This window comes from Columba livia, chromosome 12 (genome assembly GCF_036013475.1).
Source record: "Columba livia isolate bColLiv1 breed racing homer chromosome 12, bColLiv1.pat.W.v2, whole genome shotgun sequence".
In the NCBI taxonomy this organism is placed as follows: domain Eukaryota; kingdom Metazoa; phylum Chordata; class Aves; order Columbiformes; family Columbidae; genus Columba; species Columba livia.
Window position 1 is genome coordinate 8,151,924 of NC_088613.1, and position 16,364 is coordinate 8,168,287.

Sequence of the window (16,364 nt, forward strand, 5' to 3'; positions counted from 1 at the left end):
CTGGTTAGCTGTTAGAAAATGTCTCAGACATTGCTTCTAGCCTATTGTATTGGACATTTTAATGCATTTGAAGATGTGAGCATGTGCCTGAGCAGACTAGGAGTGCTTGGTTTGCTTCTCAGTAAGAACACTTACAGACAGAGTGAGTAGTTTGTTAAAGATAAAAAGGCCCCTCATACGTGAGAACTCCAGCGTGACTAAATGATGTTTTGAGTCCTCTGATAATTTGTCAGACCTATTTCTTACAAAGCAAGCTGAACCGCTTTCTCTGTCTAACATCACAGAGTTCAGTTTGGCTCTAAATAGCAAGTGGCTGTGGGATGTGGTTTACAGGGAGGGTAGCAAAGCTGCATCTCAGAGCTGGCCCTGTGCCAAGCTGCCTGCTTTGTAAACTCAGAGCAACTATTTCTAACATTTAGTAATATTTAGTTACCCGAGCTTGTCCTGGCTACTGCTCTGCTTCACTCCTGCCAGCTGCAAAGCCACTGTACCTCCAGTTCCACATCTGCAGGCAAAATCATTGTACACACTTGGCCCAACATCAGTCTGTGAGTTCATTCAAATTCCACCCTCTCTGGCTGGAAACCCGGCCCAGGGCAGTAGTCAGCAGTGTTTATGCAGGTTTGTCTGATTTTCCTGCTGTGAATCCAGGGAACAATTAGCTTTTTCAGGGCAAGAGCAAAGGCTCTGTTGCATGCAGGCTGATTGGTAGATATTCATCTGTAAGTTTTAATCCCACAGCCCACAAAAGTATCCACAGCTAAGGTTAAATGAAGCAGACAGCCACAATATTTGCAGGTGACAATGGGAGCCCTTCCCCCACTACACATGCATTTTGCACATAGGCCTCTTTTGTTGGAAAGCCAATCTATTTGCAATGACACAGTGATCCCAAAGTCCATACAACACTGCACCAAAGGATTAAACCCTTCACTCTTCAGTACCTTCTTACTGATCCTGACTAATTTGGTTCTATTGAATTTCGTCCAGATATCACCCACAGAATATTACAGAGCTGTTCCTCTTTTGACTAATAATGGCTCAGCTGTCTCTCACTGACATATTGCTGACTGAAGGCTAGTCTCTTCCGTACTGCTTATAGAAGGAATTTCCCTTAGATCCCCAAATTAGTAATGATACATGCATGCAAAAAAAAAAAAAAAATGCCCATTTAAAGGCCTTCAAGGGGATCAAAGAATAAAAGCAGATTTTGCTTATTAAACCCACAGCAATTGCATTAAAATGTGGTTCTACAAGTCTTTCCTTAGCATTTCCTAATTATGGCTCCAGAGTCTCTTTTGACAGATAAATATGCAGCACCTAACAAGTACAGATTACATAGTAATAGAGCTAATTATTCATCCATACAGTATTCCAGAAATTGTGTAGCATTTTTCATTAATATAACAGGGCCTTGGACATTGCAGCCACCTTCTGATTTGTGCTTCACCACTCCGCTTTCACATGTTGAGTCAAGCGCTTTAGCATCTTTGAGGCTTTTGTGAATGTTTCTTAGCCCATTTCAGGGCGACAACCTTACTCCTATTCCCTTTGCTCTGCTATGGGAGATTCTTGGTTTAGCTTGTTTGTTCTGGGGGGTTTTGCTTTTTTGTTTGGGGGGTTGTTTGCTTGTTGTTGGTTTTGTTTTTATGCCACTAATGAGGATCTGCAGTTATTAACAGGCACTACTCGTTACTAGCTTTCAGCAGAGGTGATGCTCTGGTGCATCTGGTTTAGGCGACTTTTTAACCTGTGAAACAATCGATAATCTATGTTGCCATAGATACAACAGTAAACCTGAACGTTGCCCAACGGCTGACTTAGACTGAAATTAGCCTATTTGCCATGCCTCCGGCAGGCGAGGCTGCCCCGCTCCCGGGAAGTGATGCGGTTTCACCGGCGCTGTGGTTTTCTGTGACAAATAAACGTCGCCTCTGTTTTGCGGGTGCCCTGCGTCGCCCTCCAGCAGCTGCGTTCTCCCGAAACACACTGACCCCCGCCCGCTCCCAGCCCGGCTGCAAGCGGCGCCCGGCTGCCAGGCTCCCCGGCAGGCCCTGCTCGCCATGGCGGTACGTCCCGGGTACGCACCGGGACCGCTCCCGCCGGCGGCGGCGCGCACCCCACGGAGCGCCCACGCGCGGACCGCGTGCCACAACCCGCCCCGCCCGTCATTGGCGAGCATCCCCTCGGGGAACCACACCCCATTGGTGGGGAAGGCCACCGGGGAGCAGCGGAACCACGCCCCCTTCCCTCCACGCCGCCGTGGATTGGTGACAGCGGCCGAGGGGCGCGCAGGAGCCACGCCTCCTCCGCCAGCGGCGTCCCCCCCCCCCCCTTACTCTCGCGTCCCCCCTCCGCCCCCTGCGGGTTTGGTGGCGCCTGCGCAGTGGCGGCCCCGGTTGTTGTTATTGTGGGGCTGGTCTGCGCCGCGCGAAGATGGCGGCCGGGCAGGGGGGCGGTGGCAGCGGCAACGGCGGCGGCAACGGCAACGGAGCGGGGGGGCTGGGGATCCCCGGGATCCCCGGTCACCTCACTCTCTCCTTCTCGGCCGGACCGCACTGGGGCGCGGCCACTCTGCCGCAGCCACACACGGTGCGCAGCCTGGACCGGGCCCTGGAGGAGGCGGGCAGCTCGGGCATCCTCTGCCTCAGCGGGAGGAAGCTGCGCGACTTCCCCGGCAGCGGCTACGACCTCAGCGACACCACACAAGCAGGTAGAGGGGCTCTGGCTGTGAGGGGTGACAGGGCTGCTGAGGGGGCCCAGCTGCGGGGTTAGTGCGGGGCGGATGGGGTCCCGTCTGGGAGGGTTGTGGGGGGTGTCCCCGTTGCGGTGGCAGTTGGTGGCGAGCAATGGGAAAGGGGCCCTGTGTTGGCAGTGGGGCGGTGCGAGGGCCCTGCTGCGGTGGGGATGCAGTGAAGGGGTCTCCTGCGGTGACCTGGGGGGCTGTAGCGGGGTGCGGGCTGTGGTGGCAGTTGGAGGGGATGGTGTGGGAGCAGCCTGTTCGGGTGGCATTGGGGACCCGAGCGGTGCCCGGTGGGGACAATGGGGAGGATGCAGCGGGGGGCTCTGCTTTGGTGGCACTTGGGGGGAGCAGTGGAGGACACATGCTGTGGTGGCAATGGGGAGTATGTAGCGAGGGGCTGGTGTGGTGGCAGTGGGGAGAAGCACTAAGGAGCCCCCGCAGTGGAGGCCGTGGGGCTCTTGGGGTGCGTGTGGGGGCTGCTGTGGTGGCAGTGGGTCGGAGCAGGGCCCCTCGCTGCGTGAGGGCGATGGGAGGTAGTGAGGAGGCTCCACGGTTTCGTTTTTTTTGGGAGAGATGGACGGGACAATGAGGGGGCGACCCCTTCATGCAGTGGGACGGGGTGCTGGAGGATCTGGGGTGTGCAGTGGGGGGTGCTCCCTCTCTGTATGCATTGAGGGGGTTGCTTTTGCTGTGTGTGCTTCCGCGGGGAGCGTTCCTGCTCTGCGGGTCTGTGCTGGCAGGCTGTGCATGGGGGTACCTGATTTCTCCCGTGTGTGCAAAGGTAGGGGTGCTCCTGCGGTGTGCCCGAGGAGGTGGGGGGCGAGGCTACCCCAGCAGCGTGCGGTTGCGCGGGGAGCTGCCGCTGTGTGTGCCCAGGCAGGGCTGTGCGGGGAGAGGGGCCCCGGTTGAACCCTCGTCCGTGTGTGCATGTGAGTGTGTGCAGCGGGAGGGTTATTGTGCTCTGTGTGTGTGTGTCTGCCGTGGGGAGGGGCGCCGTGTGTGCTGCGGGCAGAGCCGGGCTGCCTGCGTGCAGCGAGGACAGAGGTTCCAGTCTGTGTGTGTGCAGCGAGGGGAAGGTTGTGCTTTCTGTGTGCGTGCAAGGGTGGGAGGGTGGCATTCCCAGGGAATTAGGTGTTGTGTTCTGTGTCTGTCTATACGTGTCATAAGGATGAGGACTTGCAATTTTATGATTCTGTAACTTGTGTGTGTGCACACAGTGCCTGGAATAGGGTGTGCAAAATGAGGGAAGCTATGTATTTGCGCTCTGAGGAATAAGAGCTCCGTGCTGTGTTTGGTTTGTACCTTCAAGGGTGTCAAATCCTTTGCAGTGAAGCTTTATTACCTGGGGTGTTCTGATCAGTCCTCTTTCCCAGCTCAGCAGGAGGATGGTTACAAGTGCGGGTGCAAGGGATGTGTGTGCAGTGTGCGTGTCTGAGATTAATGTATTCACCGTGTTGGGAAATGCTTAGATATCATGAGTGTGAGCCTGGATTTACCCAGTCTTTTAGTGAAACAAATTGGAGACATTTTTCTGTACAGTTCCTAGAAAACAAAACTACTTTTGACATTTGTTGTATTCTGGCTCATCTCTGATGTACTTCTGTATTCATTTGCTGCTGGAGTAGTTGCTGAAAATGGATCATTTGGAGTAATGTGTTAGAACAAAATATTAATGAGAGGTCTAGCATCTTTTGTTTGCAAGTAGTGGTGGCTTTCCAAAATGTTGTTTGGGTGAATTAATTCTATGGGGTTTTTTTGTTTGTTCATTTTGGGGCTTTTCTTTCCCCATGGATTATGAATAGTTGGTTTATTGTTTTGAATATGAGACTGCCCATTGTGGTACCTTATCCATCTCTGACAATCCTGTACTCCTGGTCTATCAAATACTCATTCTGCTGCTCTTTGTTGTGGGCTGCATTTGTGCAGAGGGTTCAATAATACCAATGTACTCATTCTTCTGTGATGTGTTAGGTTGTGTATGGTGTAGAATTTGTGAAGGACTGATTTTAAAATCCAATTTCTGTATCCAGTATGAAGCCTGCTAATGATTTGTGGATTATTAGCTTTTTTCCTTGACACATATGATGCATACCTATGTGCAATGAAGAACAGGGACAGGCAAAAATGTGTTAGTTATTTCATTATGGAAGCACAAGATTAAAATAAAAATAGGTTCCATGAAAGAATAGCTCTTTTCCCTTGTAGTAGCATAAAAATTTATTCAGCAATATAGTAGGTCACTTCTGCATATAAATATTCAGTAGCTAAGGCATTAAAAAAGAAGCATTGTATTTAGGCAATCTATTATTAAAAAGACTTTTTCTGCATCCTGAAGCAGGTGCATCAGGGATCCATATTTTGTGTTTTCTAATTATTACTAATTGTAATTTGGATTTTATTTTTCTCATTGTTTTTATTTTGAATCTCAACATATGTGAGTAAAAACTGTGTGCAGTGATCTTGTCTTAATCTTTTAGGACGTAGTAGAGCCCAGTCACTACCATCAGGATTGAATTTTCATCACAAAAGATTGTGTGAAAATGTTTAAGGGCAGTCTCTGATAAAAATAGACATATTGCTTGCTGCTCTAAAAAAACTGACTTAAGTGGTAGATAGAGGTCTATGCAAGTACCGTCTTGTAACCATCTTGATTTAAGTGGCACTGATTTACAAATTAATCCTGTGAAATACAAATTTTAGATGTCTTTCAAAATACGCTTGTAAACAAAAGATTTATAGTCTTTATTTTGATGTAATCTGTAGAATCTTAATGATAAGTGGGTAAATGGTATTCTCCTGGTGAATCATGGACATCCTTTACCTAGTATCAGTGTGGCATAGAGCTTGATGGAGGATCTACAGCTGCCTCAGAGGCAATGGTCATTTGCTTATTGGCATTTTTGTAGCAGTTAACACTGTTTAACTGTATTCATGGGTATATTTTAAAGTGATAGATTTAGACTAAGGCATGGAAGATGGGGGAATGGGTCAAAAATCTTTATTGTGTTTCACTTCATGTTCCAACTCAGTGACCCTCTGAAATTCGGTTCTGTTGTACTTGAAACAAACATTTAAGAAAACCCAACCACTTAACAAGTCTGGATGTAAACGATTTCTTTCTACAAACCATATCACTGTAGGATCTACAGTTCCACTGTAAATCCACAATATTCTGTGAATAAAATCAGCAACAGAAAGAAAACCATTACAATTCTCAGTGAGGTTCAGATATGCATGTGTTAAAGCACAACTGCTGTTGATTTATCAAAAATACCCTGGGATTTTTTTTGTTTGAGGTCTGGCCATGTTTTACATCTAACTTATGTAATCACTTTCCAGTACATAATTTGCAAATATTGTAGCACATTTTTGGCGTCTTAAATTTTGTGACAAAAATTATTGCTGAGCTAAAAGCCTGATGACAATATCTGGATGTTTAGCTCTGACCTTATATTTGTCATAACTTTTTAACCATGAATTGTCATTGCAACTGTTTGCCCAAAACCCCCTTATTCTATTATTTCCCTGAATTTGTTTTTCTGGCTGTTAACACAGATCTTGTGCTGCTGTTAAATGAACTTCTGAAAAAAACAATTGTAGTTCATGAGATATCAAGAGGTGTATTGAGGTATATTGAATATCCCAATCATTTTATTAACATTCTAATTTTGCTTCTCACTGTATGAGCAACATTAGGCCCCCTGGCAGTTAAGTAATTGGGTATATCACATCGATGTAATCACTGTCTGCTTAGCTGAAGAGATGTGTGTTTTCAGTTTTGTTTTTTTAAAGATAGGTTCCTGTGCTATATTGCCATGCTGAACTAAGTCAACCTGTGCCTTTAGCAATTTCCCCCCTTTTTGTAAGCACTTCGTATAACAACACCAGTTTAGTAAATATGGAAGTTACTAGACTGACTGCTCAAGAAACAATTGATTTGCTCTGGATAAATATAGTGGTGCCATCAGGTGTACTTGTTTATGACTTTGTCACAACAAACTTGATTCTCAATTTTTAGTTTGAGGTAACCTTTAAACAATAATAAGTAGGTGAATGATTGCCTGTAAATATATGAACTTTGCAATTTCTCCTTTCTCACCACCTGCTACCTTCTTCTATAGCTGAGGAGTAACACCGGTGTATTCCCAGTATGATGTCAGGATGAGCCCTACTGTCATGGCCAATGACAGTCTTGGCACCACAGGCAGAGTTCCCACATTGTGATTCCTGACTGTATCTGCTGAGGGGAGGGGATGGGGGGAGATGTGCTTGTTGTTTACCGTACTATTGCTTAGTATTACCGTGCAACTTCTTTTTTAATATCATATTTCTGGCCCTTGTAAGGTATACAGTCATTCATGTGATTATGGATTAAAACCAAAACCTACAGCTTAATACTGAGTATGAATTGTGTAAGAATATTTATAGTAATCTTCTGCCTTTACAATATACACTTACAAACCATTATATTTTTCTGTCTGAATGAAGTTATTTTTGTTGATTGTACCAATGTTGATTAAAGTGATGGCAAGTAACTAAATAGCAACACCAAATCCAATTTGCAGTTTAAGAAAATAACGATTATATATGATGTATATCCTAAATCAAGATTGTTCTAGCAATCAGTTGTTGAAAAACATGGTGCTCAGTAGTGATGTCCTCAGATTTGGATGGAAAGAGAAACTGAGATTTTGTGTTTTGGTTGGGAGGGGATAGTGTTTATGCTCAGAAATAAATCAGATGCAAGATGTGGAAGTTACACAGTTTATAAGCAAGTAATTGTGGAAATTCCCCACAGTGGTTTCTTACCCTGTCCAGTGTTTGGGATAAGGGAAATGAGTTGTGTGTGTTGTTCACCTGCATAAAAGGATTGCATTAGGAAGAATACCATTAATATCTTATTCTTAAAAAAAAAAAAATCCATGTTATAGGCTTATCAGAAATGTACAGTGTGTATAATTTTTACTTTCTGTATTCTTCATCAAAACTAAATTTGTGATCATGTTGACTATTTTTGTGCCTTGAAATATGAAAAAGATTTAACTTATGGAATATTCCTGCTTTTGGTTGATCTAAAGAACTGTCTGTTATACATATTTCTTGTTTGTTATGTATCATTTGAAGAGGGAGCAAGTCTATTTAAATCATGAATTGTATTGTTAAACCTTGTGCAAGAAGAGAAATGGACTAGCCTTTGCTTTTTCAGATTTTTTGTTTGTTTGTTTTTGAAAAGTGTCTTCTTCTTTGACTTGTGAAGCTTTGTTGGAGCTGATGCAAAAGTATATGTTTGTTTTACTGGTAAGGCTGGCATTTAGTGCTGAAACGTTTTCCTAGCAAAAGGTAACTGAATCAGGACTGAAGGCTAGAATTCCACAGAAAATGTGAAGATCCTCATGAGATCTTTTTTGTGGTGAAAGTTCTACATGACAGTGTGGAGAGACTTCTGAATTTACTGCTTTTCTGTGGCATGCCAGCAGTCTGATTTTCATTGTTCTTCCAACTGACCTAGGATTGTTTGCTGCTTGCTAGGAGAATCTGCTGCCAGGTCTGATAGGTCTGGAGAAGGCATAGCACTTCAGGCAAGAGGAAGAAAAAGTCTTATTCTGTGTTACAGAACTAAAATACTTCGTTCCTTGGCAGATGTGATTATCACTAATGTGTTCCCAAGTGTCAGTGTATGATTTCCCAGTAAAAGCTTTTTGTAGTTCCAAGGCTTGAAGGAGCCCTGCATCTTGGGGCTGTTCATGGGCTGCTGACCAGCAGATGTAACCACACAATGAGCAAATCCCTGACCATCTGTGTATTAAAACAAACATCTACTTCAATTTGTCACTTTACCGTTGGTTCTATAGGTGGAACCAATATGTAGTGGACAAGTACTTGATACATTAAGGACTTATGTAGAACTAAAAGGTTTATGGAAGGTGTTCACTTCAAATCATTACATGCAGTAATGGGTGCTATTACATACTTATTTTTTAAGCTAATAAAAGTGGCTACAGCCATTCTTAAACGCTGCCATGAGGTCTGGCATGAGTAGGACAGAGTCAGCAGGAGGCACCAGCAAATAAGAACAGATGCTGAAGTTGCTACAGCAGTGGCCATTGTGTCTCAAGAGAACATGTTGTAGTTGTTGCTAGACCCTATTTATTCTGTATTTATGGACTGTTAGTTTATCTATTTTCTTAAGGGTTTTTTGTGCTTCACTCTGACTTCACTCATCTTGTTTTCCAGTGTTCTTTGTCTTCTACCAGTCTAGCTTATTTTAAAAATGTTTCTGCTTAGTTTAGCCAGTGTTGAGCAGCTTTATCTGCACAAAAGTCATATACTAAACACTGGCTACAGTTGATTGGTTGTAGCCTTTTGTCTCTTCCTTGTGTCTATTTAGATTGTAAGCTCTTCAGGGCAAAGGCCTTGAATGTCAATATCTGAGCATACAGAGACTAACATAAGAACTTAACTTGTGAGTTCTGTGTGCATTTAAGGTAAACCTCAACAAACCTGGACTTTCCTTCATTTACAAGTGATGATTACTTTCCCTTGTATTACTTTTCTGTGTAAGACTTAAAATAATTTGAAACTGAAACTTGGAATTTTAAAATTTGAAAAACAAAGAAATTGACGTAATTAAACCAATAAGTAATAGCCAACATCAGTGAAAAATGCTGTGTGCTATAATACGCAAGGTTAATAAGTCTTGCTGACTGGTCAGGTAAAACATGTTTCACTCTTTCTGGTAATAAACTGTGTTTAAGAACTTTAGTCTAGACTAAATACTAAAGTGCTGTGTTGTTTAGGGAAACAAAAAAGCTTCCTGTGGGATTTGCTGCTTATAATTTCAAACTACAAAAGAATTGTGGCGACAAGGCACTTCAGGAAGTGGAGAGGAAAGATAATCCTTGACATATGTAAAGTCCTTTTGACCATATAGCCCATTGGTGTGCCAATTCACCCCTTCATATGCCAAGTTGAGGAGTAAATGATTCCTTCCTCTTGGTGATATTTAGTTTTCATTTTAATCATATTGTGCTAAAATAACTGAACATATCAATTCAAGAGTTGGAGCAGTGTGGTGTCTTGTTTTGGAAACACCTGGATCCATCTCATGTGGTAACATGGTGAGGACTTCCCTGAATTAATCTGTTGGTTTCATCCTTGTGTTGGTGTACAGTAGGTCAGCACCAACATGCCCTCCATTTGTTCCAACCTTTAGATCAGAGCTTCTGGTTTAGTTTTTGAGCACAACTTTCAGGAAAATCCCCATGTACCGGAATGAACATGTGGTGAGTGGAGACGACTTACATGAAAAACAGGAATTGCTTGAACCAAACTGCCAAACTAGACGTATTCAATGTAGATGTGTCTGGTGTAAACTAGGAGACTAGGTTCAGGGAGGATGGGTTGGAATAGTGGGTTCCTCAAGCCTACCTTGATTTCAAAGTCATATACTGGATCTCAGTCCTTCCTACCCCATAGTAAAAGTCTGTAAGAGAAAACTGTTAGTCTGTTCCAGTTACAGAAACATGTATTTCATGTGGAAGAACTGTGGTTTAATCTGATGGGATACTTTTTGTTTGTGTCCCCAAGGTAATAAGAATATATGTTTGGTTTTTTTTTTAAGGATTTTTTTCTTTAGTAGTGCTGTTTAGTTTGAAAAACCGAGATCTCAGAATATGTAAAATACAGTTTGATTGCCTGTACAATCTTCCCTCTGTGCCTCATGAGAAACTTTAATTATGTGGTCATGTATGATTTCTTCATTTGTCACTTTAACTGCACAGATGGCATACATAACTGAATTACTGACATAGATAACCATAAAGCAGGTATTTCCTAGCTCTTCAGTTGTTGGATTTAGAATTCAAACACCGCTTTGTAATATGTCTTTGTAATATCTGTTTCACAAAAACAGAAACTCTCCTGTGCTCTGTCAGTTAAGAAAAGTAAAAGTTGCTCGTAGCCACCTGCAGTCCTTGGGAGTGTTTTTCTTTCTTTTTCTTTTTTTTTTTAAACACCTCAAAGAAGAAACACAAGCAGAGGAGTATGAAAGTGAGAAGCAACATGAAAAGATGGTTAGCTTCTCTCTGATATGGAGCAGCCCTGTGCTAAAATATTTTACGGCGTATTGCTATGAGAAATGTGGTCACTCACATTAACACAGTCCAGTACCTTGTGTTTCAGTTTAGTAACATATAAGGAGGCATTGCATGTGTTAGAAGACTGAATAAATGATTAAACATGCACTGTTAAGCTGGCCAATGTTAATTCATTTTTCTGGAAGGTTTTTTCATCTCTAGCTATTAAACATTGGTCACATTGGTGGCAAGGAAACCTGTTCTTTATGCCTTTTCTGGACTTGCTCAGAAGTCCTGAGTTTCTCATCCCAGTATGTTGCAATTTTGTGACTGCATGAAAGCTGTAACTCTGTATCAGTGCTCTTTCTTCTTGCAGTTTCAGAAACTTCTCACTATTCTTTCCCTTACTGCCAAATTACTGTCACATCACTTGCAAAGGGTTCTTATATTTGCTACTGTCTCCCAGGATAAATTCTCTGGAATAGTAGGTGCTTGGGAAGAGGTACTGGTCCTTACTTATGTGAGGTCTCTCTGATTGTGGTTTTGTGTAGCGTTATGTACTATATAATTAGAAAAAAATATAGATAATTATAAATATACTGTACATTATAAAAATATTTTTGTAATATATAAATTGGATACAACTGCATTGACACAAAAGGTGTATCTAGCCCAGGATTGTCCATTAAAAGCTTTTTTTAAAAAAAAAAAAAAAAAAAAAAAAAAAAAAAACCCCACAACCTTTTGCTTGATAACTTCCTTTGCAGGCCCATAATTTTGAGGAAAATAATGAAAATAGATTTCATACTCAGTTGTCTATTCCAGACTGATGAAACCTGTTCTGTATAATCTCCTCTTATACTGCAAGATTCTCATGCATGTGTATATACTTTGTATATGTTGTACTGTATCTTTTTTGAGATAAGCTAGGAACTGTATGCAGTATCAAGATATGGGTATGCAATGAAATAACTTTATATTCCCTGTTCCTACCAGTGTTTTATGCCTATGACTTCACAGAATCACAGAGTGTCAGGGATTGGAAGGGACCTCAAGAGATCATCCAGTCCAATCCCCCTGCTGGAGGAGGAACACTTAGATGAGGTTACACAGGAAGGTGTCCAGGCAGGTTTTGAATGTCTCCAGAGTAGGAGACTCCACAACCTCCCTGGGCAGCCTGTTCCAGTGTTCAGTTACCCTCACTGAGAAGTTTCTTCTCAAATTTAAGTGGAGCCTCTTGTGTTCCAGTTTGAACCCATTACCCCTTGTCCTACCACTGGTTAGCATCAAGAAGAGCCTGGCTCCATCCTCGTGACTCTCACCCTTTATATGTTTGTAAACATTCATGAGGTCACCCCTCAGTCTCCTCTTCTCCAAACTAAAGAGCCCCAGCTCCCTCAGCCTTTCCTCATAAGGGAGATGCTCCACTCCCTTCAGCATCTTTGTTGCCCTGCACTGGACTCTCTCCAGCAGTTCCTTGTCCTTCTTGAACTGAGGGGCCCAGAACTGGACACAATATTCCAGATGTGGTCTCACCAAGGCAGAGTAGAGGGGAAGGAGAACCTCTCTTGACCTACTAACCACCCCCCTTCTAATACACCCCCAGATGCCATTAGCCTTTCTGGCCACAAGGGCACAGTGCTGGCTCATGGTCATCCTGCTGTCCACCAGGACCCCCAGGTCCCTTTCCCCTACACTGCTCTCTAATAGGTCATTTCCCAACTTATACTGGAACCTGGGGTTGTTTCTACCCAGATGCAAGACTCTACACTTGCTCTTGTTATATTTCGTTAAATTTCTCCCTGCCCAACTCTCCAGCCTGTCCAGGTCTCTGGATGGCAGCACAGCATTCTGGCATGTCAGCCACTCCTCCCAGCTTGGTGTCATCAGCAAATTTGCTGATAGTACACTCTATTCCCTTGTCCAAATCGTTGATGAATATATTGAATAATATAGGCCCCAGTACTGACCCTTGAGGCACTCCACTAGATACAGGCCTCCAACTGAACTCTGCCCCATTGACCATGACTCTCTGGCTTCTTCCCTTCAGCCAGTTCACAGTCCACCTCACTACCCGGTCATCCAGACCACACTCCCTCAGTTTAGCTATAAGAATGCTGTGGGAGACTGTGTCAAATGCCTTACTCTAGTCAAGGTAGATCATGTCCACCGCTCTGCCATCATCCATCCATCTTATGTCCTCATAAAGGTCAATGAGGTTGGTCAAGCACGACTTCCCCTGGGTGAAGCCATGTTGACTGCCCCTAATGACCCTCTTATCCCTCATAGGCTTTGAGGTGCCACCAAGGATAAGTCGTTCCATCAGTTTCCCAGGGATGGAGGTGAGGCTGACGGGTCTATTGTTACCTGGGTCCTCCTTGCCCTTTTTGAAGGCTGGAGTGACATTTGCTTTCCTGCAGTCCTCAGGCACCTCTCCCATTTCCCAAGATTTGGCAAAGATGATGGAGAGCAGTCCAGCAATGACCTCAGCCAGCTTCCTCAGCACCCACGGGTGCATCCCATCCGGACCCATGGATTTATATATGTCCAGATTGCCTAACTGCTCCCTAACCCAATCCTCTCAATAGAAGCAAAACTCCTCTGTTGTCCTGCCTTCCTCTGGGGCCTCAGCGGTATGGAGCTCCTCAGGACAGCCTCCGGCAGAGTAGACAGAGACAAAGGAGGCATTCAGTACCTCTGCCTTCTCTGTATCTTCTGTCTCCAGGGCACCCACCTCATTCATCAGTGAGCCTACATTGCTTCTGGTGTTAGTTTTATCTTGAGTTGCCGTTTTCAAAAAATCAAGAATTGAATAATATGGCTGGATGAATCTCAGTTATAAGTTACTAATTAAATATAATACATTAAAGCTAGAGAAGTATGTGAAAGTGAAAGTTACAAATGAAGACTTGTGTTTCATTAATGCTGCCATCAAAATTCATGGCTGGCAGAGTTAAGACCCTTTATAAGAAGCAAATACATATTTATGCACACTTGCCTTTTTCAATATATCTTTAATTTTCCTCTTTACCATCATAACAAGCTAGTATTTGAAATACTCAGACAATGCCAAGGTGATTATATGCCTGTAATACAAACAAACTACAATTTTATATCCTGTAATTACATAGGTTGAAAGAGATCTTTGTAGGTCATCAGAACAGGTCCAGTTAGAGCAGGTTGCTCAGGGCCTTGTTCAGTTGAATTTTGAATACCTCCAGTGATATTTCACCCTCTCTGTGAAATGTGTTTTCTGGAAGCCTCAGTTCATCTCATTTTTCTGACTGGAGAAAACATAGGAACAAGCCAATTTCATTGTTTGTGTGACTACAAAGTGGCAATTCCGTGATTAGTAACAAAACCGAGATCACTTATTTCCTTTTTTAGTTTCTCAACAGACTGGGCAAGGAACCTCAAGCCTTAGTAGACTTTGAAACATACTGTTTTCTATTTTATTTTTTTTACATATATCATTTGTCATTTTTATATTTGGCTAATAGACTTCAGCTTAAGATCAGTAAATTCATATAGTACCTTTGAATACCTGCTGACTCATGAATCCATTTTCCACAGTCATATAATGATCATGTCATTGATACAGTACTTACATGACTCTTCTGAAGATTAAAACATGATTGAAAACAAGGATGTTCTTAGTGATTACATTAAATACCAGCCATATTCTTATATTATGTAGATATTCATTACTGAAATCTCACAATAGAAACTGGCAGCTTCAATTTGCTAATAAATGACTGTGTACTATTTCCATGGCTTTTGTTACCTTTTTAATTCTCAAAGCAGGATTGTTAAAACAAAGAAGGACTAAAATGTAATACAAGTGGGTTTAAGTTGTTAGCAGCTCTTCAGGATCTTTGGAAACTTGATACTGAGTAATAAAATGAATAAAATGAAGGATGTTGTTTTCAGATAACTCAAGTTTAGTGTTAACTTATCAATGTTTCTTTTTAATAAAATTTCTGAGCATCTGCATTCAATTGTTCCCAGTAAAGACGATGGCAAGCCTAATGATAATGTGAAAAATCAGTTTTTTTCTGGCATTATAAGTGTACCTAAATGGGGGATGTACAGGCTTGGAACATTCTCCTGAGAACAAAAGTAGCACTTTTTCATGGTATGGCCATGCAAACTGTGCTGGTACAACATAAAATAGGATGGGAGCTAATGAACATCGCAGCAGCAGAGGAATTACTTGTGAGCCACAGTAATGAATGATAACAGCACTCCAACTGAGAGATTTGGAGGGTGTTTTTCAGTTTAGCTTTGAGTTTCTGTGACTCTAATTCTGCGGCCTTGGTGGTTATTCATCTGCCGTAGGTGAGAAATACCCTCTACTACATGTATTAAAGCTCTCTAATAACATTGCGGGTCTCTGGAAGTTGACGCCAGTGTGCCAGGGGTCCCTGGTGGGCATAGTGTAGGTGAAGTGTTGGACTGCTGTGGCCAAGCTGACCTGTTCTTAGCTTTGGATTCATACTTTGTATCCTATACTGGAATCTTTATTCCTCATAAATGGTAAGCAACTTGTGCTTGTAGGAGCTTAAGATATTAGACTTTATTGTAGTCTGACTTGCATGTTGATTTGTTTTCTTGTTACTGTTGTGGTGGTGTGTGTGGTGTGGTGTTTTTTTTTTTTTTTTAATGACTAATTTCACTCTATTTTATGCATGCACCTTTGGCTTATGGTTAATCTTAATGCTTGGAAGCTTGGATTTAACTTTCCTTACTCCTCCTTAGGGAGACAGGGAAATGCATACATTTACTGGCTTATTAATTTTAATTATTTTGACATTTCAGCATCTGGAATATCTTTGTGCAATGGAACTTTTTTTAAAATTTTATATTCTGTCTCGTGTTCCTTGAATGCTGTAGTACAAACAAGGCCCATCATTTCTCATTTACCATGGTTGATTGTGAAGTTAAAGGTGTTTGAAATCTAATGTCCTTACTTGTGAGAGAAGGTCACACACTAGTAAAGCCTTAGTCTTGTCGGTGTTGCTGATATCACTCTTGGAACTTTATCAGATAGAGTGCAAACCTGATAATCTTCTCTTTATATGACCTTCCCTAAGGAAGGAGACTTGGCTTTCTCTTTGAGATCGGAGAAAAAGAAAGACGGGATGTTTGTGTAACAGAATAGTTGGTAGGACATGTAGTTATAAGGTGTTTTTTGAGCACTACACTGAGTCAGAACATTTGCCTGCCTGTATTTCTTGAGTACTGTTGGCCTGTCCAAGTGAATTAATAGTCACTGTGTGAAATATAATTAAACTGAGTGTTGTTTTTTAAATGCTGTTGTTGTGCAATATAAATTTTAACAGTCGCAGGATTTGAATTGTAAGGTGACTGAGTGTTTTGCGGCTGTGGAAATGTCTCCCCCTGGAATCACCATATGCAGGTGTTTCTGCAGTGTTAGCCACTACATTTTTGTGGGTTGTTTTGCTTGCTTGTTTGTTTTGTTTGTTTTTCATTTTTTTCCAGAATCAGCTTGTCTGACAGAATAATAAATTTTACCCATGTTTTAA

The 16,364-nt window shown here is 42.5% G+C and overlaps 1 protein-coding gene across 4 annotated transcripts in view; it reads left to right on the forward strand.

Moving 5' to 3' along the window:
* Nucleotides 1–2,372: 2,372 nt before the first annotated feature.
* Nucleotides 2,373–16,364, forward strand: part of LRCH2 (leucine rich repeats and calponin homology domain containing 2) — a 48,896-nt gene continuing 34,904 nt past the window's right edge. Inside the window, exon 1 of one of the 4 annotated variants that reach the window (XM_065077673.1) lies at nucleotides 2,373–2,713. In XM_065077673.1, the coding sequence (XP_064933745.1) occupies nucleotides 2,437–2,713 (277 nt within the window). In that variant the 5' untranslated portion in view covers nucleotides 2,373–2,436. The remainder of the gene's footprint in view (nucleotides 2,714–16,364) is intronic. The other 3 variants (XM_021284991.2, XM_065077675.1, XM_065077674.1) reach the window with 3 other exon arrangements.